The 25,150-nt window shown below is 37.4% G+C and overlaps 1 protein-coding gene across 1 annotated transcript in view; it reads left to right on the forward strand.

Moving 5' to 3' along the window:
* Positions 1 to 25,150, forward strand: part of RBM33 (RNA binding motif protein 33) — a gene marked incomplete at its 3' end in the record, with an annotated part of 81,968 nt that overhangs the window by 13,749 nt on the left and 43,069 nt on the right. The window contains exons 6-10 of the mRNA XM_019474253.1: positions 298 to 408; positions 6,896 to 7,067; positions 14,264 to 14,472; positions 16,265 to 16,574; positions 21,856 to 21,914. Of these exons, the coding sequence (XP_019329798.1) occupies positions 298 to 408; positions 6,896 to 7,067; positions 14,264 to 14,472; positions 16,265 to 16,574; positions 21,856 to 21,914 (861 nt within the window). The remainder of the gene's footprint in view (positions 1 to 297; positions 409 to 6,895; positions 7,068 to 14,263; positions 14,473 to 16,264; positions 16,575 to 21,855; positions 21,915 to 25,150) is intronic.

Consider the following 25,150-nt stretch of genomic DNA (forward strand, 5'->3'; position numbering starts at 1 on the left):
GCCAGCGGCGGGTCCGTCTTGGAGCCAGCTGGCATTGGCTCTATCGGGCATAGGGGAACCTTCTAACAGCTTCTCACAGAAGCCACCCCTGTAGCCCCCCCGCTACCAAAACTCGGCCACGCAAGCCCAATACAACCTTATATGATATGTCAGTTATAATTGACAGTTGTGATAGACACAATACTTCTCTTCCAGTTCTGGAAACAGTAACAATATATACATACCCCATCTCTTAACGGGTTTGTGATTCTGTAAAGTTGGCCTATATCTTTTCACCTTCTTGTGTTATTGCCTTAGGATGAAGATTACATGCAATCATATAACGAGCAAGCAATGGAAGAACAAGAAGAATATACAGCTGATGAGGACCTGGAAGAATCCCAGACAATAACAAATGAATCAGAAGAGGTATGTTGTGAATTTAATTGGAACTTAAAATAACTAGTTGTTTCAGAATTTGAATTTGTAGAATTGTCCATATTGCTGGGTAAGAACTGATGCAACTTTGCCAATGTTGAATTATTGGTGGTATTACTCTTTGTATAAGACGAATTGTGATAGCATCTATATTGTCAGATACATCAGATCCCCTCTTCCCCTTGGGATGAAAATCATAAGGGAGAGCTCAAAATGTCCATATTTCATCTTAGCTTCAATGTTAGAAACTTCAGGGACCCTTTTGAGTAGAAGAATGATAGTAATACTGCATGCTGTCTGTTAAATCTCTAATAGCTATGGTGCCTCACTTTCCAGATGGATAATGTGCTGCTGTTGGGAGTGTAGATACAGTTCTTGGGTATCCCACTTTGAGGAGGAGCGTGAGGTTCTGTATGTTAGAAAGGGAAAGGTCAGATTGTTGTTTGAAAGAAGTTGTATTGGGACTGAAATTTCGGTGAAACTTATCTTAATTCTTCAATTAGGAAAAAGGTTGAGTTGCTTCATTTGCAAGAAGAAGGGTTATGCTAAAAACTGTCAAGTATATGTTCACTGGTTATAGCCTGGAACAATGGTATCATACCTGTTATTAATTTGCAGCAAGTTTTTGATGTGGGATTTTTTTTCTTTCCTCACCAGTAATCTGCTTTAATATTACTTTTATTCCGGTTCTTAATTAAATAGGATTGAATGGATTACCTGCTGAGAAGTGTAGTCAGAGTGTGTTCCCTCTTCGGAGCTTTAACTCATCAGGAAATTAATTCCTCAAAGACACAGCAGTGTTCTTCTGTGAAGTTCTAACAAATGGGTGTGCTGTGATATTCTGTAGTTGTATCAAACTTGTTATAATAAAACAACATTCTTTGGTGGGTGAAGAGAGATGCATTGAAAGGGGTCACCTGTGTTGTTCAGTCTTCGCTGTTGCAAGCATGACATCTTACACCAAATATACCTTAAATGTGGTTAATTTCCTATTTCCTAAGTATTAAATCTACCCTTCCAAAGAACTGTGAAACACTTCAACACTTTTTGTTCATTCACTGGATTACATACACTTTTCTTCTGGTGTTTTAAAAGCAGCCTGATGCATTTGTGCTATCTGCAGCCACAGTCTGTATGGATGATGAAAGCACTGCACATCATGTAAAATTAAGTACATAGCTGGGATTCTGTCAAACTTACTGCTTTAAAAAAGCACAGCTTCACTTTTAGAGTATGAACTAGTGAGAATTCTGTAATAATCATGTTGTCTAAATTTGTCCAATTCAGAATTAAATTCCTTTCATTCAAAAGATACCATTAATGCAAGTTTTTAATTGATTTTGTTAATAGAGCTTTTAGAGAATTTGTTCATCATGTAATGTCAACATTTTGGCCACATTTTTATTCAGTTAATCTACATTCTGGCTTTATTCTGATGGCTTACAGATTGCCACAGGTTTCTTGTTTCCAAGATAGATAGTGCCATCTTTTTATTCCTTTATTATTTCATATGTAGCTTATTTACATTTGTCTGTAGGCTCACAATTGCACTCTCCAAATGAGAATACCACCAAGAGAGATAACCTTTGTAGAGTATGCACCTCTGTTTATTACATGGTTAGATGCATGCCTCCAGCTCTGAATAGTTTTGTTCTTTGAGTATTATATTTAAATCTCATAACATTCACTGCTTGTAAACAAGGGTAATTGTTGGCATTCTCCTGTAGAAAATGCAACACAAGAATGGAGCTGTAATAGATGCGGTACAAATAAATGGTATTATTATTTCTTGATTGAAAGTTGGCATCTGAATAACTGAGAGCGAACTGATAGAGATAAGTGTTTGCTAGTGTTGTATTTTAAGCAGTTTCCACATTAAAACCAAATAAAGCCTCTTATTATATTGCATGAAGAAATTTTGTAAACCAAGAGAAAAGCTGACTGGCTGGAGAATTGGAATATGATGGCGGGGGGAACTGGAAGTAAGAGACCTGTTAAGAATAGCACTCGGGTGGGACATGTAGGGAAGAGGCAGGAAAAGTTTGTGTCCTTGGCCAGATCAGGTTCAAGGCATGCTTTTTCACTTGATATTTAATTTGAAGAAGTGCTTAGAACTTGGATTTTGAATAAATAACACTCTTTTTTGAGCTTCCTTGGAAAATGTAGCAATGCTCCAGAAAGTATTTTTGCCTTCCTAAGGTACAAAGCAAAACCCAATACCCAGAAGTTTCAGCAGCAAATAAGTGTGGTAAAACTGTCAGTTACATGAGTTACCATGTCCTAAATATTTTTAGAGTAATAATATCACTGATTATTTCTATAAAATGTTCATAAAAATGTAACCTCCTAAAATTAGAATTCATAATTTCTTTGTTTTATATTAGAACTAATCTCCTGTGAAGTCTATGATAAGGGGTTTCTCATTGCATAAATTTAAACCATGTCTTGGGTTATGCTGATAAGAAATGATGAGGACTTTAATCAAGAAGACATTTCACGAAGAAATGCTGTGTACTGCTTTTCTGCTTTTCTTTTGATAGAATACAGACTTAGGGAAAAAAAGGCCAATGCGTCTGTCTGTTGAATTGTTTCATCTGTATTTAGCCAAAACTTAGGCATTTTAGTTCTTTTGTTCGAGTTTGAAGACACTACCTGTCAGCCTGGAGTAAAATGATGAAAAGAGTGCAAATCAAAACAGCCAAGTTTTAAACATATTTAGAAGCTGTTAAGTTTGTTTTTTATTCCCATTTTTCATCTGTGAAGTGGAGGTGCCCTTGGAATAGGTGTAACATCCTCTTATTTATTATCCTCTGTTATTTCTTGATCCCTTAGGATTGAGCAATTGCTGCTGCTTCAGTATTAACCTCTGGTAGAAGCCTCCACTGCTTATTTTCTAGCTAGTTAATAAAGTTATTTGTTTTGCCTTCATAATGTTTCACATGGAAGGGATCTGGTTTAGCCTTTACAATGCTTACCTCTTCTGCACATCTTAGCACTCTGGCATGAAGCTCTCCAGAGCACTTGACAGTCCCATGTTCAGGAGGATCCTGTGCTAAGATCAGTGTTTATCATGCTGACTAGTGTTTTCTCCTGCTTTCCTTGGGCTATGTCTGTTATCAGTCCTGCAACTGCGTGGCAAGCTGTTTGGAGCAGGAGCACTCACTCTTGCTCCATAGTAGATCATAACCCAGTGTGGGGAGTTCTGGTCAGTGACTGGGATTTATGGCGTAATTATTTAATGAGGATGGCAGAAAACTCTGACCTTGTGATAGAAGCAAGGTCATTATTTTTCTTCATAAGGCAGAGTCAGCAAAGCTCTTCGGTAGCTTTGTGCAAGGTGTCATAATGGGAAATGTTAAGCTCCCTTTGAGGAGAGCTGCTAAGAAGCCTTGGCTGGCTAGTCCAGTCAGGTGACCTCAAGTGGCTGTTCAAGGACTGTTTATGTATATTCAGAGATATTAATGTGTTAAATAGTATTCAAGTATTAAATAGAATTCTATAAGTACTAGTATGTATTAATTCTGTGTCTGCACTTGTGTCTTTTCCTATATAAATTTATTTTGAAACATAGAATCCATTCATATACTCTAATCTTGGCAAAACAACTTGTCCTGTTAGGCTGGAAGTTGGAAAAGATGAGCTAAAGAAGTCTTGCATGCTACAACTATTGAACAAATTGTGGGGTAAGGGTGTATGCTCCTACACAGCTCAGATAACCTTTCCTGGAGCTATATGTAGAGAACATATGGTTGGCTGTCAGACATGTTTGTGTCTCCATCGCAACTAATACAAATCCCTCAATAATACGTGTAATCAGACTTGGACATGGGTCAGTTAGCATTCTCGAGCACTGCCTTTCCTTGGTGCCTGCTTTTTCATTAGCTCCTTTGATTTTTTTTTTTTGTCTTTGATATTTAACGCTTGTACAGCTGTTGTTTGTTAATAGGTGGCATGAGCATTATACTGATGAATAAAGTGAGTTAGACCCAGAAGACTAGAGAATTGGTATAAGTGGCTAAGAATAGAATAGTGCTGGTCTAGAAATGTTTTTTATTGTTGCATAGGAAAGTAGTTGCCTTGTAGTCTGTTACAGCTTGCTTTTTTTTTTAGAACGGATTTTTTTTTTCCCCCCAGAATTAGTAATTATCAAAAGGCAACAGAGTTTCCGCAGGTGTTTTCTGTAGCATTGCATTAAAGCATTGCAAAATTTTTCAGGACAATGCAGACTGTATTAACCATTCTAGTCCTGATTCTGCAGTCTAGACTGCATTAACCATTCTAGTCCTGATTCTGCAGTCTGAGCCACACGTAGAGCCTTGCATGAATAAGTTTTGCACTCACAGATGAGATTACGTGACTGAGACCAGTCTTCAATGAATAAAAACTGGAATTCCAACGTAGCTTTTAAGGGGCATGGACATAAAGAGTGGATGTGTCTGGGGTTCATGCTGTAAAGTAAAGCAGGAGGCTCAGTGTAGTGAGAGAGCATGTCTCGCAAAACAGGCACTCCAGTTCTGACTTTCAGATCCTGATCCTGAAGGGAAAGTTTTTAAAGACAACATTGGGACAGTAAAATTACAGGTTTTATGATATTTAAATAACATAGATTTGATAGAGATATCGCTACTCCTTTCTCTTTTGGGAGTCCCTCTTTTGAAAGTAAAATGCTAACCCTGTCTTTCTCCCTTATTTTTGTTTGTTTTTATTAAACCACCTTAGTATCTCTTTCCTTGCTAACATCCCTCCTCTGTTCCATGAGTCTCAACTGCCTGTCCTCAGAGGTGCTTTGATTATACATTGTTATGTTAATCAGACCAGTTGTGCTCAATTTGGGTTTGCTTTTGAGGTTTGGATTTCTTTCAGTCTTGGAGGATTTTTTTTTTTTGCCTGCTATCCTGTCTGTTGTTTTTAGCCGCATTTTTTGATATGGTAAAGTTGTTACATAAAAGTTAATATATTTTTAAAATACGTGCCATAAAGCTTTTTGTAAACTTTGGCTATTCTCTTAGCTATATCAGAGCATTTTTGTGAGGTCAGGAAATGTAGTGCTTGAATGTTTGCCTGGAATGGATAAAACACATTCTGAGATAAGGAGATAATAAAATGAAAATAACATGGGATCAGTAGCCCATTAAAGCCCAGTAACTAAGTATACAGATCACTTACTCACCAGACCAAAGTTGGAGAAGCTTTGAGCTTGAGTTCATATGGTGTGCTGTCTTTTAAAGTAGAAACTGCCTTGCCAGATCCTGTCTCTGATCTTGCTTCCCATGTTTCTTTTTGGTTTTGGATGAAGTTGGGCTGCTGGATAAGGAAATTTGCAATCTCTTGCACCATTCTGCCAGTAATTCTTTTCCTTGATTTGTGACTTAGTATCTGTCTACCTGACTGACACACTTGCTGGGCCTTTTTCCTATAAATTACTGCACCAATCTGGTTAATTAGAAGATTAAACCATTTTTTTGCATGTTATATTTCACTCATTTTTTAACTGTCCTCAAGCAACATAAAAGTTATGATGTATTTAGTGGCTTTGCAAAGAATTAAAATACATGTGCAGACTCTAAGAAATGAGCAAGTAGGCCTGTACAAGAAATAACCAAATACACAGTAACCAAATATTTTATGGAAAATTGTACTATATTAGAACATTTCTAATTTTCAACCCTAGAAATCAAATATAACTTGTGTAACATTCTGAACATTAATTTTATCATGCCAGCACAGGAAAATGAAATTGATTTTTTTTCCCTTTTTTTTTTTTAATTGAAGGAGTGTGATCCATTTTCATTTGGGACATTGTTTCATCTAAATGAATGTTCTCTGTTAGAGAGAACTGGCAAGTAAATGAGGACAAGGGAGTAGCATTCCAATATACAAATTTAGTATATTCAAATTTTATCCAATCCTGTTCTCCATTCTTTTCGTCAATTGCTGAATTAAATGTGGGAAGTACTGAAGGAGTAGAAAAAGTAAAGACAAGTACAGTTACACATACCTAGAGGAATAAAATTGAGATGTAAGGTTATCTGTTTTTTGTTGGGTTTTTTTAACAACATGCTACTGACAGTTGTTAACAAGTGAAAAAAAAAAATTAATGATTTAATGTTTGTATTACTTGAATCTGGTAGTATCCCTGGTTTGCATCTTGGTCAATTCAGTGATAAAATGTCACTCTGTGCAAAAGTAGCTACTAATCAGATGGTGGTTCTAACTGGAGTTTACATATTCCCTTAAATATTGCAGCAAAATGGGTTTTCTCAGTAGATTTTGTTTTATAATTTATTATAGAATTCATATCTTCATATTTAAAAAAAAATCACCAAACTCTTAAATGTTCACTATGCATGAGAATAATGTATAATGCCAGCAAAATTTGTACAATGGGACCGTTAAAGAAAACTTTGTCTTCTGATACTCGCTGATCATAAAAAAGTAGATTTTTCAGTTTGCATGTCCTTTGTATTTTGTGATTCAGGCAGGTATTGAGTCTCTGGAACTTCAAGAAGAAACAAAAGAAGAATCTGATGAAGAGGAGGACGATGACGAAGAGTCTGGACGATTACGTTTCAAAACTGAACGGAAAGAAGGAACGATAATTAGGCTCTCAGATGTGACAAGAGAAAGGAGAAACATTCCAGAAACTTTGGGTGAGGTTTTGTCGCAGTGGACTATAACAAAAGAAAGTAAAAGGCAGGCTTGCCAAAACTTCTAGAAGAGTTCAATGGTAAAACATAGAACAGTCGCCTTCTAACATTGACTGGCCTATATCCAAGTTGTCCAAAGTCATATGTAGTCTGTTGTAGTATGTGTAGTGTCTCTCTCCTTGGGAGTAATGTTTAAGCATATCATGTTTTGAAAACCAGCGCAACGTTTGTTCATTGAGACTTTTGTGGTGTCTTTAAAAGCTTTCCTGTTTTCAAGCAGCAGCTGTCTGATCTGTGCTTCACTACATATTGTGGTGGAATACATTTTAAGGAATTCCTTTTGGAACATTTTCAGTTGATAACACAAATCTTGTTACTTGTGTTCTGCTGTGAAATACCTTCATGTTTGCTGTTTTCCCCTAGGAACATAAGCGTGCTGTGAACCTGTTGCGTTCCTACTGTTGGATTGTCCTAGAGAAATTGTAACTTGCTGGGGAGTGTGTTAGAAAAATACGGAAACGTCTGTTTCCTGAGTTCAGCTTTTCTAACATGGAACAATCTGGATCTCTTATACCACCTTGATTCTTTAGGCAGTGTCTAAAAGGGTATATTTTCTTTGTATTTGAGTAGTATAACACGAGTGTGGTTGTTTCTAGGAATACTGCTCCATGTAGCTAATGAATTTGCCACTGCTAGTTCAGAAGAAGCAGTAGACTTGCAACTTTCTTGCAGCCGCTCTGTTTTAGTCTATAAATAAAATCACATTGGTTTATGGTTTTGAGAGTTAACTTCAAGACCCCTCATGTGCCCTGGGTACTCAAGTATCTGATACTGGTGTTGTACCTGTCCCACTGGGGATAACTATATTGCCTCTTCATGTTGGCCTTATGGTGGTGGTAATAATAATAAATAATCATAATAAAAATTCAAATTAAAAGGTGATATTAGGGAGATGGGCAGAAATTAAGTTTTGCCTTCAGAAAGATGTACCATTCTCATAGTTTTACTACTGAACCAAAATACCAATTCAAACTATGGAGAAAAAGCCCTGATCTTTTGAAGAGAATCAAGATATGCAAGAAAGGTGAACTGGTAATGAAGGCAAATTGTCAGGTACTGTTGGCTAATTGTCAGATACCACTGGGGGAAGATGTATTTTTTGATGATACTTCAAGTTTTGCCAGACTGTAGGGATGAATTCTTTACACAGGATTGCTTTAAGATGGGTGCCACACAGCGTGAGCTTGGTAGCTGGGTGCTTCTGCTTTCTTTTCAGATGAGTCAGAGTCTTTGGGACAACAGGGCATTTTGGAATTATGTTCTCAGAGCGCATACCTAGATTGCCTGACTTGTCCTGATGAAGTTTTCCTCTTGCCTTAAAAGACTTGGTTTGCAACAGATGTTAGTTCTAAGGATTTTTCTCTTGAGTTGCATAGCCTCCTAATTCTTTAATTCAGTTGCAAGGAATTTGGGCTTTTACTATGCCTGCAAATATTGGGAAGCCTTAATTCTATAACAGAGGTGTTGTGGCTAAGAGGACTTGTTCATGAGCAGCAAGGAGTGAGCTGCAAAGGCTGAACCAGACTTCACAGTGGTATTCATGTAGGCCATGTTGTGCTGTGGGTGAGACATCAGTGCATGATTTTGAATCAAGATCTTTCTGATCTGTTGTTCGTATTTAGCAAATAGCTCTTCTTACTTGCAATTTCAGGCAAAGTGTGTATTAAGGGCCTTTATTCAGCATTGTTTTAATAATCAGGAATTGATTCTGATTAGACTGAGGGGAACCCTCTAGAGGCACGGAGTGGTCTATATGGGCAAGGGGTATTTTAGCTGAGGTGCATTCCAAACGTGTTTTCAACTGTAAGACCATATTTCTACATACCACATACAGACCATATCTTATTTATACAAAAGGTGCTGGTGGCTTTACAAAACAGAACATTTTAAGAATAAGAGTGCACTGGAATAGCTAATTCTCTGCACATAATTGCAAGGTAGATGACAATTCCATGCATTTTCACATATCTGTGGATTTACTCTATAGTTTAATGTAAAGACAAGACCAGCCAATGAGGAGAGAACCTGTAGTGGAGCTTGACTGTTAAAGGAACAGTGATTCAAATTAGACATTTTTAAGTGTAATTTTAAGTGATTTGGGATGTAGCTCTGAGATACAAGGAAAAGATGATGCAAATGTGGATGAATTATAAACTGAAGAGCTTATTTTGAAACTAATCTCTGGCAAAAATACAATCTTGTTGTTATGAAATGGTTTCTATTCATACTAGTTTTTCATGTTAATTTGTTGATAAAGAGACACAATGATTGACCATGTGGTGGAAAGTTAAACAGCAAAAAATACTTGTTGTTTGCCTGTAAATATCTGCTTGCTTTTGAGATTATGGAGCAAACTTTCATAGATGCTACTGGTTTAAAAATGAAGCAAACTTTTACAGATGCTACTGGTTTAAAAATGAAACTTCATTGCAGATCTACATCTCCTTATTTTAAAATCTGAACATAGTTGAGAAAACACTTAAAGAGGAATTAACATTTCAGTTGAAGTTACAAACGTAATTTCTATCCTGTCACATTTTGGTGACCTTTTGTGACAGCTTGTCTCTATTGGAGGAGTGCATTCTTACTTGCTGATTAAAGATGTCATTTGAAACCATTTTATTACCAGTGATAGTGAAATTAATCTTGACACTTAGAGACACTAGAAGAATAATTGCCGATTCACTGCGTTAACTGAGTGTGTGAGAACTGTACAGTCAAGATGAGAATGTGTGTGTGCTGGTAAAAATATGTAAAAATAGAGAATATTCTCATGAATGTAGCTGAGATCTTTCGTAAACATTTCTTTATCCAAGATAATGTAAGTAGTGGTTTTGAAAAGTTTAAAGGAGAGGTGTTGTAGGACAACTATGCAATTGATTTCTAGAGATACTGAGTTTATCATCTTTGAGAAATATTTGACTTCTTTCAGTGCATGTAGTTGAAGTCTTCCCAGAGTTGGAGTTGTCATTGTGGTCTGGATTTAGTTACCCGTTAAGGAATGTGAAGAAAAATGACTTTGGCACCACCAAACTAAAGTATTCTCTCTGTACCTAATTTAAAAAACAAAACAAACCCCTACACTTATGCAGAGCCATTTGCAAAGTGATAACAAAAGTTATTGGATGTGGTAGTACTCTTTGTTATGTCCTGCTTAGTTGGCTTATGTTCACTCTGATAACTAGCGGCTGAGATTTTGGGCAAGACTAGGAAATTAAAATGAATGGTTTCACTGTTGTCCTGTTGCACTGTGCAGAAGCCCATGGTGTAATCAGGTTGCAAGTCTGGATGATGGGGAGAAAAAAAGTTAAAGGAGAACATTTGCTACCTCTCTCAATTTAGATTGCATATATATGTAAATGCATATGTATATATATATATTTTTTATAGCTGTTCTGGAATGTGATTTATGCTGTAAATTTCTGCATTATCCAGGATAATAGGGATTCTGGGATTTCAAACCTGGGGATTTGAAATGCTGTTGCTCTCAGGGAGCCACCCAAGGCAGATGTAGCCGCAGAGACCTGTGCTCGGGGTTGGTGTAGGCAGGAGCCGGTGGCTGTGTGCTGCAGCAGCCTGCACACACTGTCCAGGGGGCATGGCAGCATCCAGCCTGGCTCAGTGTGTTTTGGTCACAACACACACAAGCTCTTATCCAGGGAGAAGCAGTGGGCCTGTTCATGTGAATACCTGGCTGTGCTTTGGAAGAGTCTAGGGAGGGAAAGAGGATCTCTTCTTCCTCTGCTCGTCGCCTCTTTTCTAGTTAGCAGTCTGATCTTGCTTTCAGGGAAGACAGGGACTATTTTCCTTGCTCCCCTCCCTGCAAAACTGTCTTCCACACTATCTCCTCTCCTTGATCTCTGTGGCACAATGCTCTCAAATTTGATAAGCAGCCCACCTAATAATTGAGCTGACTCTGTATTTTGCTGCGTGGTGACTGATACCAATATAAAGCACTTGAGGTATTCATCAGTTTAGTTCACTGCATGAGTCTTCACTTTTGCAGTCTGTCTCTGAGGCTCTGAACCTGCAGTTTTGTGTGTAAGCAAAATTCTTCACAGGTAGGACACTGTTGCCTTCAGTGGCATGTTTTGGGGGAAGTATGCTTGATGTTAATGTAATCTTACTTTTTTTTTTTTAATAGTTATATTGTACTTCTGTGGTCACAGATGTGGTATGAATGTAATGATGCTTGCTGCAGTGAATTCCTGGGGGTTTTGGTTGGGATATTTTTTTCCAAGGTCAGTGTTATACACAGTTTCACTTTTCTGGCTGAAAAACTGAATATGTGGACTGTGTGTTTAAAGACACAGCCTTTAAAGTTTGAGAACTTGCGTGTAAAGTGAGTAGGAGAACAGCCTATTAGTTTTCATATTAAAGAGAGTGAAAAGTACCTGCACATCGAAGATCATCAGGACTGACTTTGCCCTGAATGCTGTCATCCCTTCCCCAAGCTTAATCAGCGCAACCCTCTGAAGTCATTTTGTTTGGAGCAGCCCATTCTTTCTTCTAAAGTTTTCTATTCAGTGTCCTTCGATATGTGCTCAAGAGACTGAGAGACTCAGACACAATCTTGCCTTGTAGGAAGCCTAGCTCTATTCCCCGGTTCATTAAGAATTGCTTTCCTCACATGTGACTTCTAATCTCTTTAATAGGAAATAGCTTTTTATCATCTTGAATGAGTATTAGCGGTAGGTACTTGTTGCAATGACTGAACTTTGCTTTCTGAACTACCTTGCTGAGTTCAGGGTTGTAGTGTGGAAGATGGCAGAAAAATTGCCCTGCCTGTCCTATTCTTGGAAAAAAAAGAAAACTTTCCAACAAGCAGCATGCCCAGGATGCCCTGCAGGATTTGGATCCTCTGTGGTTAAAGGGAGGAGAGCTGTTGCTTTACAATGTAATGGCACCGTTTCTTCCCATAAGTATATGGGAGCTAGTGGTCTTTCTTTCCTGCAGACCAACTAAAAGCCCATGTTAGCCCTTTCACACTTGCAAGCCTGTGAAGAAACTGAACTTGCTTCAAGTGTCGACAGGAAGGAGACTTGAAATCAGAGCTCTATTTTTCCTGTTAAACCAGCTTTTTTCATCCTTGACGGTTAAAGATGGATAAGGTGGTTGTTTTTGTCACATCTAATGCTTTCGATTGCTTTGGACAAGAGTACATTTGTCTTAATTTTCCTCAGAAATCCATAGTGTGCACATTTAATACCATACTAAGACTTGAGGGAGTGTGATTCCTTGCCCCTTTCTAAGCACGCTATGAGATTTTCCTGATAAAGCCTGATTGTCTTGGTCTCTGCCAATCTCTCGAGGCAGGTGCTAGGGCAAAGGTGGCATTTCATAAGAATATCTGGTGTGATTGTAAATTAAAGCTTTATGCCATTTAATTGCGGTGTCGGAGAGGGGAGAGAAAAAGAGGTAGAGAAACTTGTCTCATCACCAAATGCAGAAATGAAATAGGAAACTATATGGCAGATCCTGAGCTTGTAGGAGTCTGTCATCTTTGCTGTGTTCTTAGACAGTCAGCAAGTTCTAAACTTCTTTTTCTTAAATCAAAAAACCCCTGCTTTCTGGAGGTGCTGAATACCTCTGAAAACTGGGACATGCGAATTTACAGTCTTTGCAGCTCAGTCGTGCAGGTAGTTTTCGTAGCCAAGTAAGAACAACTGTTGCAGTGGGAATGCGCGGCACTCACCCTTTTCTGCCCTTCTGTCAATCCTCAGCTTCAAAGACTAATTGAGATTACTTATGAAGATGTTTAAGATGGTGGTTTAGGTAGCTTATTAGACTCAGAAGAAATGTTAATAGTTTTCTAATTGCTTTAGTTATGTATTCTTGATGGAGGATATGTAGTGATGTGGAGACGTTGTAGTAGTGTCTCAGCTGCCAGATACAAACTATTTTTATTCTGATCTTCAGATATTATAGCCATTATGTGTAGTATTAGCAAGTAAAACCACTTTGTCCTGAAAAGTGGTCCCTATACCCCATCCTCTTTAACATTAAGAGCAGACTTTTTAAATGGAAAAATTGAATTCTTGCACTAATTGCCATTTATATGAATTCAAAATACGTTTTTGTTTGTCAGGAATGTGTTTCTTGTAGAGTAGTTTAATTTTGCCCTGTTAGAGGCAGAAGTGAATTTTAGAGGTAACAAGGGATCTGACTGGCACATGGCAAAATCCTCAGCAGCGTGTTTAGGTTAAAGTTTATCCCCTTTAAGTAACTGAAGCCTGGTGAGTGGCACTGCTCATACTGCCACAGTGTGTTTCCAGAAGTTTGTTGTAGACTTTCTCTATACTTCCAGTTAATTTGATTACCTGGGCCTGTTACTGCATGGTTTTCTCTTATTGTTATCAGCATTGTCCCAGGTTTCAAGCAAATCTGGCAGTCTTCATTGAGTACCATCTGTTCTTTGGTGTTTACCTGTGATGTGAGTTGAGTGGGTGTTATCAGTGGCCATGTATTTGACTTGAGCTGAGCACAGATTTTGAAGTGTGCTCTAAGTGGAATTATCATTTGTAAAGTACAGTTGGTTCTTCAACCACATACAATAGATAAATTATTAAGTAATTACATACTGCAAAAACACTTCAGCGACCAGAAAATCCTCCTTTGGATTGGAACAGGCTATTGTGCAAAAGAGTCTGGCAGATAAAATCTGTTTATATGGAAGACTCAACATATCCTTTACAGTAAAGTTTACTGGGGGTTTCATTGTGCTGCCTGACATTTCTGCAGATAAGTGAGATGTTGTTTAGGATAACACAAATGTGAGAGGAGCCACAGCCCCCTCTTACAGCATAAGGCAAACTTCAGTAGCATTTATAAAAAAAAAAAAACCAACACAAAAAAAAAAAAACAAAAAAACCAAAACTTTTTGTTTATGTTTGTTTCATTTACCAGCTGCTTTTTGACTGTGCAAGAGATACAAGTATCTGTGTGCTTTTTCCTTTTAAAGATGTCTTTAATGAAATGTTAACATGCCACCTAAAGGAGATCAAAGTGCCTGCAAATTTTATGTTAGTTGCAGGGATGCTTCTATAGTTCTAGCAATGTTTTTTTTCTCGATATTTTCCATCTTTTCAGCACGAAGCTAAAATACTTTTTTCCCCATGTCTGTCTCTCTCTCTTAACAGAACTTTCTGCAGAAGCCAAAGCAGCATTACTTGAATTTGAAGAGAGGGAAAGGCAGCTTAAACAGGGACGGTACGGCTCAAGGAGAGGTGGGCGAAGAGGAGGCTCAGTTATGTGCCACGGAATGGGAGAACAAAGGAGAGACAATAATGATAGGGGAAGAATGAAGGATCACAGGCCTGCGCTGCTGCCAAACCAGCCATCGACAATGGTACCTTTTAATCCTTAGTATTCTTTGAACGTACTTTCAGGAAATTATGGAGAAATACACTCTAAATGGTGAATCTTTATGAAGGTGGAGTATTTATTCCAACGTACACTTTTTGCTCTTTCAGGGCACTGTTAGGCAAGATGGGCTTTGCGTAACGTGGTGATTGTGAAAGTATGTGCTTAGTCCTGTTACCAGCTTCAACTTGAGGAATCTCAAGGCCTCCAAATGAAAAGTGGATTTCGACTCATACAATGCCATCAGGCTTACTTACTGGTTTGCATAAGGATGGCAGAGAAAGTTAATACCTCTGAGAAGTTCTCTATATGCAACATGGAAACATGTTCAGTCCCACATTATCAGTTGTAATTTAGTTAAAAAAAATACGAGTCTGTAAAATATTTCTTGTTTTTTGTCAAACTAATATTTTTGCTGATACTTCTAAAAAAATCTGTTTGTATATCTACCATGCTACTATGGAGGCGAATAAAACCCTTGAAAGGTAATCACCACTAGATAAATCAGTATCTTGGGATTTCAGATCAAATTTACCTTTGTTACTCTTTTTTCCTCCCGTGCTTTGTATCACAAACTGTAAGACGTTACTTTTTCCGTCAAAAAAACCCAAAAAACCAGCAAATGTGTGATCATGAGGTAGCCCACACTTACTTTTGTTAACTGCCCTAAAATGTACTGGAAGCTGAGATTGTAGAGCAAAGCCTGTGTATGTCTCTGCAGGACAAGGTCATCTGTATTAAACAAAAGGGATTTTTTCCAACAGCAGTAACCCTAGGTGCTGATCACTAGCAGGAGTCAGTGGATATCTCAGCGGTTGAGAGCCTTGCAGTAGAATATTTTGTGCTTTTAAAACAGTGGAGGTGGAATAATTTTTTTCCTGTATTGCTGCAGTCTTTGCTAGTTATTTTGATCTTAAATGTTGTAAACATATTGTGCTCATCACAGTATCTTCTTGTGCATACTTTGTAGCTGCTTTGCTTTATGGATATGGCTGCTGAAAAAAATGATGTGTCACATCTTTGTTACTAAAAAGTTGCCTGTTTGGGACTCTTCTTGCACTGCCATTTGGAAGTTACTGGCCTAGGACTGATATCTAGTATCAGTGAGTTCAGAAGCAGAAGAATGTCTCTGAAGAGAAACATGACGCTAATTTTTCTTTAATTATAACCGATTTTGGCCATTTGTGTTTGAGAGTGAGCAGCAAGAGACTTTCTTCTGTGTTATGAAAGGTACCTTTGAAAGGTATCTTTAAAGTAGTTTTTTCTTCAAGCAGTATGGATAGGTGGGCTGCAATGATATCTTAAAATACAAATTAAGCTAGATTCTTGACTTTTGTTGCTACTGTTAGGTCTGTTTTCTCAGAGAGGCTCTTCTAGACGTGAGACAAGAGTTAATGGATTTGTTTTGATACTAGGACTCAGATTTCTAGTGATCGTCACATATACCTTATTGCAGTTGATGACAATTTCCAGTGACATATGCAGAACCCTACATATGAAATTAGACAGTTCTACTGTTAAAAAGTGAATGAATGTCTGAATTCCCTGTGTGCTTCCTTGCTCTTTGCCATCCTCTCCTTCATATGAATGTCTTCAATTGTTCCTTTGCTTTCCTGTCCTGCTGGTTCTTACCAGTTCCAGTTGATGATATGGAAAGAAGTTTTTCTGTTCATGTTTGGCCTTAATTGTTCTCCAAAGGTGTCTTGGTTTTGTGCTGGTTTATGTCAGGATATTTTAACTTTAAAGCCTATTGACTTTATTCTTTTGTCTGACTTTAGACTCATTCACAGAGGTTAATTCCAACACACCAGCAACCTGTTAGGAGTCTGTTCCAGCAACAACAACAACAGCAGCAGCAGCAACAGCAGCAGCAACAGCAGCAGCAACAACAGCAGCAGCAGCAACAGTTACAATCTCTGCTTCCTTTACAGCATCAGCATCATTCTTCTCCTCCTCCAGGGCTACATATGCCCCCTCAGATAGAAACGCCTAGAATAATGATGACTCCACCTCCAGTGACACCTCAGCAACCGAAGAACATACACATAAATCCGCATTTCAAGGGGACAGTAGTGACGCCTGTACAAGGTGAGCTTTCTGAACACCTTCCTAGTCATGCGAGCATGACTCATCTTACTCTTTGCCAGGGATGCAATAATTTGTTTGTTTATCGCTTCATGGAAATGTGCTTCAGGCTGATTTTTTTTTTTTCCTTAAGCTTGAAAGAAATGTTTTGCCTAAAGTAAGACATAATGTCAGACTGTGGCCAGCTGAAATAGTAAAGCCTTTTCAACTTCTTTATCGTCTTTGTTACTCAACTGTAAAGCCTGCGAAGAGCAGTAAAAATGGAAACTGAAAAGAGAATGTGCTTTTTAAAAGTAGCAAATGTCAGTTTTCAAAACTAGGTAAGTACTGCAGTTTATAATTTCCCACATCATTCCAGCTTCAGCCAAGCATTCACAGGATGACCACCCACCTATTTCAGTGAGAGTACACTGAGGCACTCCTTGCGCTGTAATTGCTCTGTGAAAGGTACCAGCTGCTATCCTTACTTGACAAGATACATGCCCTCAGTTCTCCTTTCAGTGCCACATTTGTGATTGTTTGATTCGCGGCCTGCAAGTACACTTTTTCCGTAACTTAACACAAGCACTCCTTGGGCTACACTTTTTAGGGCAGCTCTCAGAATGAGCTGTTAACGTTACTACTTATTTGGAAAGTGTTTAATCCCTAAGAGGACAAAAAAAAAAAAGACACCTATATAGCTCTGATTTGTGATTCTGTTGCTACTAGACAAAGTAAAGAAATACATATATATTTATACATATTTATTTATATATATGTATATATTTATATATTAATTTATATATATTTGTATATATACTTATATATTTATACATATTTAGCATTAGGTTGTCTGTATTTTTCCCCCCTTCAAATCAGCAGAACTCAAAGCTATCTTTGCTTCATTTATTTGACCAATGAAAGGTAGGAATTTGGCAGGGTAGGATATTGCCAATTGATAGAGATCTATTAGGCTTCTCACAGATGGCTTCATAGTAGCTGCATTGTAGAGATTATTTCACTTTTTCCTGTCTAATAAAATCAGTGCTTCCCACCAAATTATGCATCAGGACAGATTATCTGGAACAGTCCAAAAGGTCCTTTAGTCTTGGATTTATGCCTTCTGTGCATTTTCCTAACATGTCCGAAGCAACAGTTCTTGTTTTGTGAAAAGAAAAAATTGGTTTTAGACTATTCTAGATGTCTCTCCTCTCTCCCCCCATGAAACAGTCAACAAATTGTCTGCATCTAGGTTGAACAAGTTTCCTCCTAATGCCAGCAATGGCTACTGAGGATTTTGGGTTTTGCCTAATGTCAAAAGTATACCAGTGTGTCTTCTTTCTTTTGTCTGAGGTTTTTCACGTTATCAGGTGGCTTCAGGCTTGTCTCAGCCTTACCACTGCATCTGTGGTACTGTGGGTATCCCAGGGGCCTTGCTTTTTCTTGAGTGTAGTCTTTTTTTTCTGTCTTTACTTGCAGATCCTGATTTTAACAAAGTTGTGTACCTCTTGCATGTTAGGAGATCTTCAATATTGGATTTGTAGTCTTTTTTGTAGATCTTACACCTGCTGACTTTGTGTGCACATTCATTTCTTGACTGGTAAAAGTCTAGTTGTCTTCTCAGAATGAGCAGCCCCGGAGAATGGGGCTATTTTTGAATGGTGTAAGACCTGTATTTCAGTGAGGAAAATCTTTGCTATGTGTTTTGATGGCGGCTGGTTCATATGAAATACCTTTGTGCTGTCCATTTTACTGAAGGAATCCTCGGCAAGACTACTGAATATTTCTGCTAATAGGTGTGCAGCGTACTATTAAATGCAATCTTTTAAATCACTGTAGAATTTTAATTTTCTTGATTAGAGCTGAGTCTTCTGCAGTGGCTGAGTAGTGGCCATCTCAGTCTCTTAGTCTGCAGCAGTACAATTTGTTACATGAAAGTACAAATTTGCACACCTAAGGAAAATGTGCAGGAAACCAGTAGTCTTTTTCAGGGAAGATGAGCATAATTCTAAAATCTTCAATGGCATTTGCATATTAAGATGAATTTTTAAGCAGTCACTGCAGGCAAATGGTAGACAGAAATTCTAGTGTAGGGAGAGCTGTTCTAAACTTCCTCTTAAAAAGTCCTCCTCGGTTTAATTTGTCTGCTTGAGGCCCCAGTAAGCAGAGACTGGTAGTTGACAATATTAGGATGTGTTTCACATGCAGCATCATTTATTTCAGGGTAACAGGAAGTATGAAAGATCAGATTGACTTAATGTTCTTGATGATGTCCTGCCCCTTCTTGGCTGAATGTATTTCCAGATATATGAGGGGTTTTACACATTGGAGAGTACAGTCAGACAGGTGCAAAGTTTATGGGGATTCTGTTGTTGAAAATGTGATGCCTGGAAGCTAAAAATGCCATGTCTGGAAGTGCATGATATGCACACTTAAGTTCTGGTAATTTAATGGTGTGCTGTCATGTTTTAGTGTAGACTGGCTTTTTTTTTCTCTCTAATTTTATGGCAGGATTAAGCTCACATACTTTTAATTGTCAGCACCAGGGACACTTTTTCTAACTGCAAATCATAGAAATATACTTTCTCAACATCTTTTTGGTTTGAGTTAGTCTTGAAATGCGTCGAGTGTATCAGTATTTTCTAAAATAGACTCAGACCTCCTGTAAATTGTTATGAAATTTTCATGTGAATAAAATAGCACGTATAAGAGCTCTAGTAGCCAGCTACTTCAGCCTGAAAGTGAGTTGAAGCACTATTGAAGAATCCTATCATTGGCTTATTCCTTTGATGTCTCAAAGGCAAATCTCTTACAGTGGCCACCATCTCCCTGCCCAGCCTTGAATCTTGGTTCAAAAAAATAGTTACTTTCAAGTCAGTTTTGTTTCAAACAAATTTCTACTATTTTTAGTCTTTGAAGCTTCATAAATGATTAAGAAGGACTCAGTCTATCAAAACCCCTAAAACGGTTATGTGAGCCTCTGCGCATACCTGCTGCAGATACTGTTCAGTTGGCGTTCAGTTGTGCCTTTTGTGACATTTGAATCCCATGTCTTTTAGTTGCTTGCTTGTCATTATAGTTTTCTCTTTTCTTTGTGTCCTATTCTGTAAATCAGTTTTGAGTTGTAAGTAGTAATTTTTAGCTGAATGCATGTCCAAATTTGAGTATGATCAATTTACAAATGCTGGAGGACTGTACATAGATGTACTATGAAATACTAATTCAACCTGTGATAATAGGTATTGAGTTTTTTCCTTTTAATGTTTATACCACAAATAACTATTTCAAGGATACTGTGGTGCTGCCAAAATTGATATGAACTAACAAGCAGTTTATGGCAGCTCGGCCGATTAGTATGCCATTTACCTTTTAAAAACTGTTTGGTGTCTTCGGAAAAATGATGTTATAATTCTACTAAATAATCATTATGGGAATTGTTTCTTCATCTTTTCAGGTATAGCATTGGAATTTACGGCCAAAAGCAATTTAATCTTCTTAAAATAGTGTCTAACAACATGCTGTGTATTATTTTTGAAACATACTTATCAAACCTACAGAAGATTTGACATCAGGAAAATGAATGCTTATTTGAGACTTCTTTGCTGCTTCAGCAAGTGTCCAAGGATTGAAAGGGCACAGAGTTTGAACTACTGTCTTTCATGAGTATTAAATTCATTTGCTTAAAATATATAAATATATATAACTTTATATGCTACTGCCAGAGGCAGGATACCGAAATAGACACAAGTGCCCTGTTCAGTTGACATTTCTCTACATTTCCCACCTTATGCAATTTTTCTCAGTGCTTCTCTGACCTCTAATACCTGAGCTATTTTAGTCCTAGGTCTGTCAAGAGCACCCTGTCAATTTTTTCCAGGTGGCCATGGCTGTTTGATATTGACAGATGTTCATTAGAAGCCAAGATAAGACTATCCAACTAGTTTTCTCGTGTAACCTGATACAAAGTTTGCACGCAGTCCTTCCTTGCTGAAAGACTGGTTCAATTAGTTTACCCTGTCAGTCCCTGAACTAGTAAACCACAAGTACTTAAGAAAAGTGGATAGAAGCCAGACATGGACATGAACTAAGAATAATTACTAATGCATTAGTTCTTGTGCCTCAGTTACCAAGGAAAAAGGGAATTTTGAGGCGTCTTATCAAACTCGATGTTGGGAAATGCAGCTAATTTAAGGGAGGAGTTGGGTGTGTTTCTTAACATCTTTCCTGCTCTGAAGTGTAATACAGTAGTTGTCTACAAAGTTGATATTTAACCCTGTCACTTTCAGAAATGCTAAAAACATTGAAGAAAAATAAATTTACTAAAAGTTTTTAGTAAATGAGCAAACACGTTCAGTGCTGTTTGATTGAAGTGCTTTAAACTTCTCTAGGCCTTCTGTTTAACATTGAACATTTGTACTTCTAACACTTAAAGAACTCAACGAGGAAAAAAACTGCACTGGAAAATGAGAAATGTGTCATTGCACTTTGTACTGGGGATTCAAATAAAGATTCAGTCCCCAAGGTGATCAGCAGTAGATACTTTGTGCGTTATGCCATAATACTAAGTGAATGTTTCGGGATTTTTTTTTTTTGTGACTAGTCTTTTGAAATGCAGTTATATGGACAAGTCATCCAGGTTAATGCCCCTGAAATCCTAATTTTGGAGGTTATTTTTCAGGAGGAGTGTCTCCTATTTCTTCTTGGTGTCTCTGTGAAATAGTAGTCTTTCTTTCAGCACAGTGATCACAGTTGCATATACCATTACTGTGGCAAGGCCAGGTTAAGTAGTTTTTGCTTGCTGTTAATTGCCACTGTCTGCCTCATTTTACCCTCCTATGAACAGTGATTTATACCAGATAGAGCCTCCCATGCCCATGCTTGTGGGAGGTTGGTGGTGAGACTGGGAGATAACCTAGGAAATCTTGAGAGGCATGAAGTTGAGAAGGCAAATTAATCATGTATCCTTCTATTTGAAACATGAAATTACGTTACGAGTCTCTGTCAGCTTTGTCTAGGAGACGTCTTTGGCTGAATAAGTATTCTAGTTTTCCTTCCTGCAACAAGGAGCAATTTAATTCTGGAAAATGCAGAATTAAATTATGTAGATTAACTAGGAGAATCCTAATTGCCCTGTTGCATGTTGCGGGGGAGGGAATGGTTGCTTAAAGTTAATTGTAGGAACTGTGACGTGTGAGGGTAAATGTAGCAGATTTTAATCATGGCTTCTTATTGCAACCGCTTTTGGAAATAACAGCAACAACTGTTAGGTAAAACAAACGGTGTTAAAAGGTGCTTCTTGTTTCAGTGCCCTTGCTGCCAGTTCCAGCCCAGCCAAGACCTGCTGTAGGACCCCAGAGATTTCCTGTGAGTAGCAGCTGTTTCTTCTTCTCTGATATGGATAAGCATACATTTGCAAGGAAATATTAATATAGCAAATAAAAGCTGTTCTAGGGAAATATAATTTTAAGGATTTGTAAATATTGACAGTACACTCTGCAGTTGAAAATGTTTGTTAAAAGCTTAAGGTCAATGGATTTTTGAGAGTAGAATTAATTCTGTTTAACTGTAAAATTGTTGAACCAGTCTCTCCAGTGGGAGAGGCGTGAATGCATCTTGTCTTAAGGAGTATGGGCTTCATTTTATTACTTGACTCTCTGTATAAATAGAATCCTTATTTTATTTGATATAATAAAAGGCTATTTGAAATAATCCCTAAGCTTAAAAAGCAGTATATATATTTTTATTGTAAAAATCAGCAAAATCTCATTTTTATCATTAATTCAGGCATTTAAATGCCTTCATGTTTTTATATAAAAAATGGGAATGGCATTGCATGGCCTTGCCTTCTCATATGTTTCTAACTTCCAAAACAAACAAGGCACCTAGCTGCTCCACTAGGCTGATTGCACTTGATAATTTTTTTTTTAGCTCTGTGAATGGAGAGAGTGCATACTTCTAGACCTTTTCTCATCATTTCAGTTTTGTTTTCATAAATTTTTAGTTCAAATGGTTTGCAGAGTATCAAAATAAACAAAAGAATAAATAATTTGTGCAATATTGCCGTAAATATTTTCAAATAAAGACCCATATATTATGTTTCCCAAATATATAAAACACACAAAAATTATCCTCTGTTAATGTGTGCAGTGTTGAAGGAGGATAGTAGATGTTTGTGAACATCTGTGTAGCATCACACAGTGAATTACTTGCATAGAGATCAGATGTATTTGAAAGAAGCAGGTTTCAGAAACCTTCTGTGACTTTTGACTACCATGTGCATACCTGGTTGGTTTTGACGCAGAATATTTTTTGTACAGGACATCTAGCTGAGGAATTGTGATGTCCGTATTTTGTACAGTAACTGAGTTTTTAAATTGCCATGTTTCTTCTGTGAAGTATAAAAAGGTTAAGCAGTAAAATCACAGTTTCATTAAGTAAACTCATGTTACAGAATGTCATCATCAACACTATAACTGGAGATATTTTTCTGTTAAAAATACTGCAGTTTTCAGAGGAAATAGTTTTCTTCAGCAGCCTTTAGTATTACGTGGAGACCTTATTAACATTTTAAAAGTAATTCTAATTTTTTATGGAAACAAGTATCTCGCATTTGTTTTCCTTTGACACTAAGTTGCTTTGCCAACAAACACAATTTGGGATGGAAAAGAAATTGGGAGGACAAGGAATATCTGTAAAGGCATTGTAACTGACATCTTTGAAGTGTGTTTACATCAGTGTAGAAAAAATTGAAATTAATTTTTTTTAAATTGTGAAATTAAATTTTAATTCTGTTCACTTTTGGTTTTGCAAGTTGAGAAGTACTGCAAACCTAGCTAATCTTGCATGCAACAGTTTTTAAAAGGGAATAAAATAGGTTGAACATTTTTGGTAGGACTCTTGTTCCTTTTGCCTGAAGGAAAATACTTTACTGCTTGCTGCCTTTTTATGTAAGCAATGCGCTAGCAAAGAGTCAGTATAATTTGTTTTTCATAAAGAGGAGGGGGGCTAGCTTAACTAAGAGGATCCAGTACTGTGATTTGGTTGCCCTGAGTGTTTGGGGTTTTTTTTTTCTACTTCAGCTAGTAACCTGCTGTATGACCCTGAGAAAGTTACTTAATCTTTCCATGACTCACTGAGTTATAAAATGGGTATAATACGGACTTCCCTTATGAAGTACTTTATAAATTTTGCATAGGTTATCAGTCATGTTAGGATTAGGAATTAAGTGTCACTGTGTACATACCTCATGTTTGTTTTATTAGGTGTAGTATGTTAGCTCTTGTGCTGAAGACAAATTTACTTTGACTTGAACATTTTATCTTGCAGAACTACCTTTTTTGCTCTGTTACATGTCAAATGCCTTTGTGCCATTATAATTCACTTGTTTATGTATAAATGTTGACTTAGAGCAATATAGCAATGGTTAGACAACTTTGACAAGCCATTTGAAAAAGATCAAAGAAGTATTCCACACTGTAGTTCATTCATCCTTTTCCTCATTGTAGAAAGAATCTCTGGATATGTAATAACTTGAATTTGCTCTTGCTTTTAGGATTGCCTAATCAAAGGATAATGGTCAACTGATTTTTCCGATTGCTTTGTTTCTAAAAAAACTGTGGGGTTAGAATTAAATATTTGTAGCCTGCTTTCCCCTTTAAGTTTGAACTGGATGGTTTATTTTGATTGAATGTGGCAGAGGTGGAAACATTAATGGTAATGAAATTCTTGCAAGGGAGAGACCTAGAAGTGACTAGTGCCCTAACTGAAGGAAAAATTGCCTCCGAGTTCCTATCTTATCTGGGAGAGAAACCTCTCAGCACAGAGCGTCTGTGTGTGCTCCGAATGTGGGAAGAGCTTCAATAAGAGCTAATCAATTGCAAGTCGTAGATCCATTGGAAACCAGGTGTTATTAATTTAGGGCTAATGAAGTGACTTGTAACCATGTAATGGTTAATTCTTAGAGCCTTTTGTAGAAGGATGTACTTGAAGAGTTGAACAAAGTTGTAATGAGCACATTAGCATATTGGTGTGAGTTCTAAATTATAAGAAATGCTGTAGCACTAAATCAGGGTAATGTTGATCGGGATTGAACCTGCTTGGAGTTGGGACTGATTAAATTCACTTAACCGTGAATCTAAATCTTAATATTTCAGGATAGGGCTCATTGTTCAATTATTTCTTTCTTAAAGCTTAACTCCTGAAATGTTTAGAGAGAAAGTACTAGAAAGGACATAATGGAATGAATCCGTGTTCCCTACTTAGAGTTATTTTAACATTTACAGTAATCTTAAATCAAGCAAGGAAGTTGTCTATCTCTTATTCTGTAAGCGTTCGAGGTGACTTAGTGTGAATGATGTTTGAGAGCTATATTCAACTGATTAGGACTGAATAAATGGTGGATCTGAGGCATGTTACAGCTGAGAAACACGGTGAACTTGCAGTAACTGGGAGTTAAAGACCTGAGCTCTGCGAAGGCTCCTATGCTTGTCTAAATTGTACTCTTCAGGTGGCTGTAGTTGATAGTAATCCAATCTTCAAGCATAGTCGATGCTAGTATTTTTCCAGGTATTTGAATTAACCTGGAACTGTGCAAGTGCTAA

The sequence above is a fragment of the Aptenodytes forsteri genome, unplaced genomic scaffold (assembly GCF_000699145.1).
Source record: "Aptenodytes forsteri isolate BGI_AS27 unplaced genomic scaffold, ASM69914v1 Scaffold296, whole genome shotgun sequence".
Lineage (NCBI taxonomy): Eukaryota > Metazoa > Chordata > Aves > Sphenisciformes > Spheniscidae > Aptenodytes > Aptenodytes forsteri.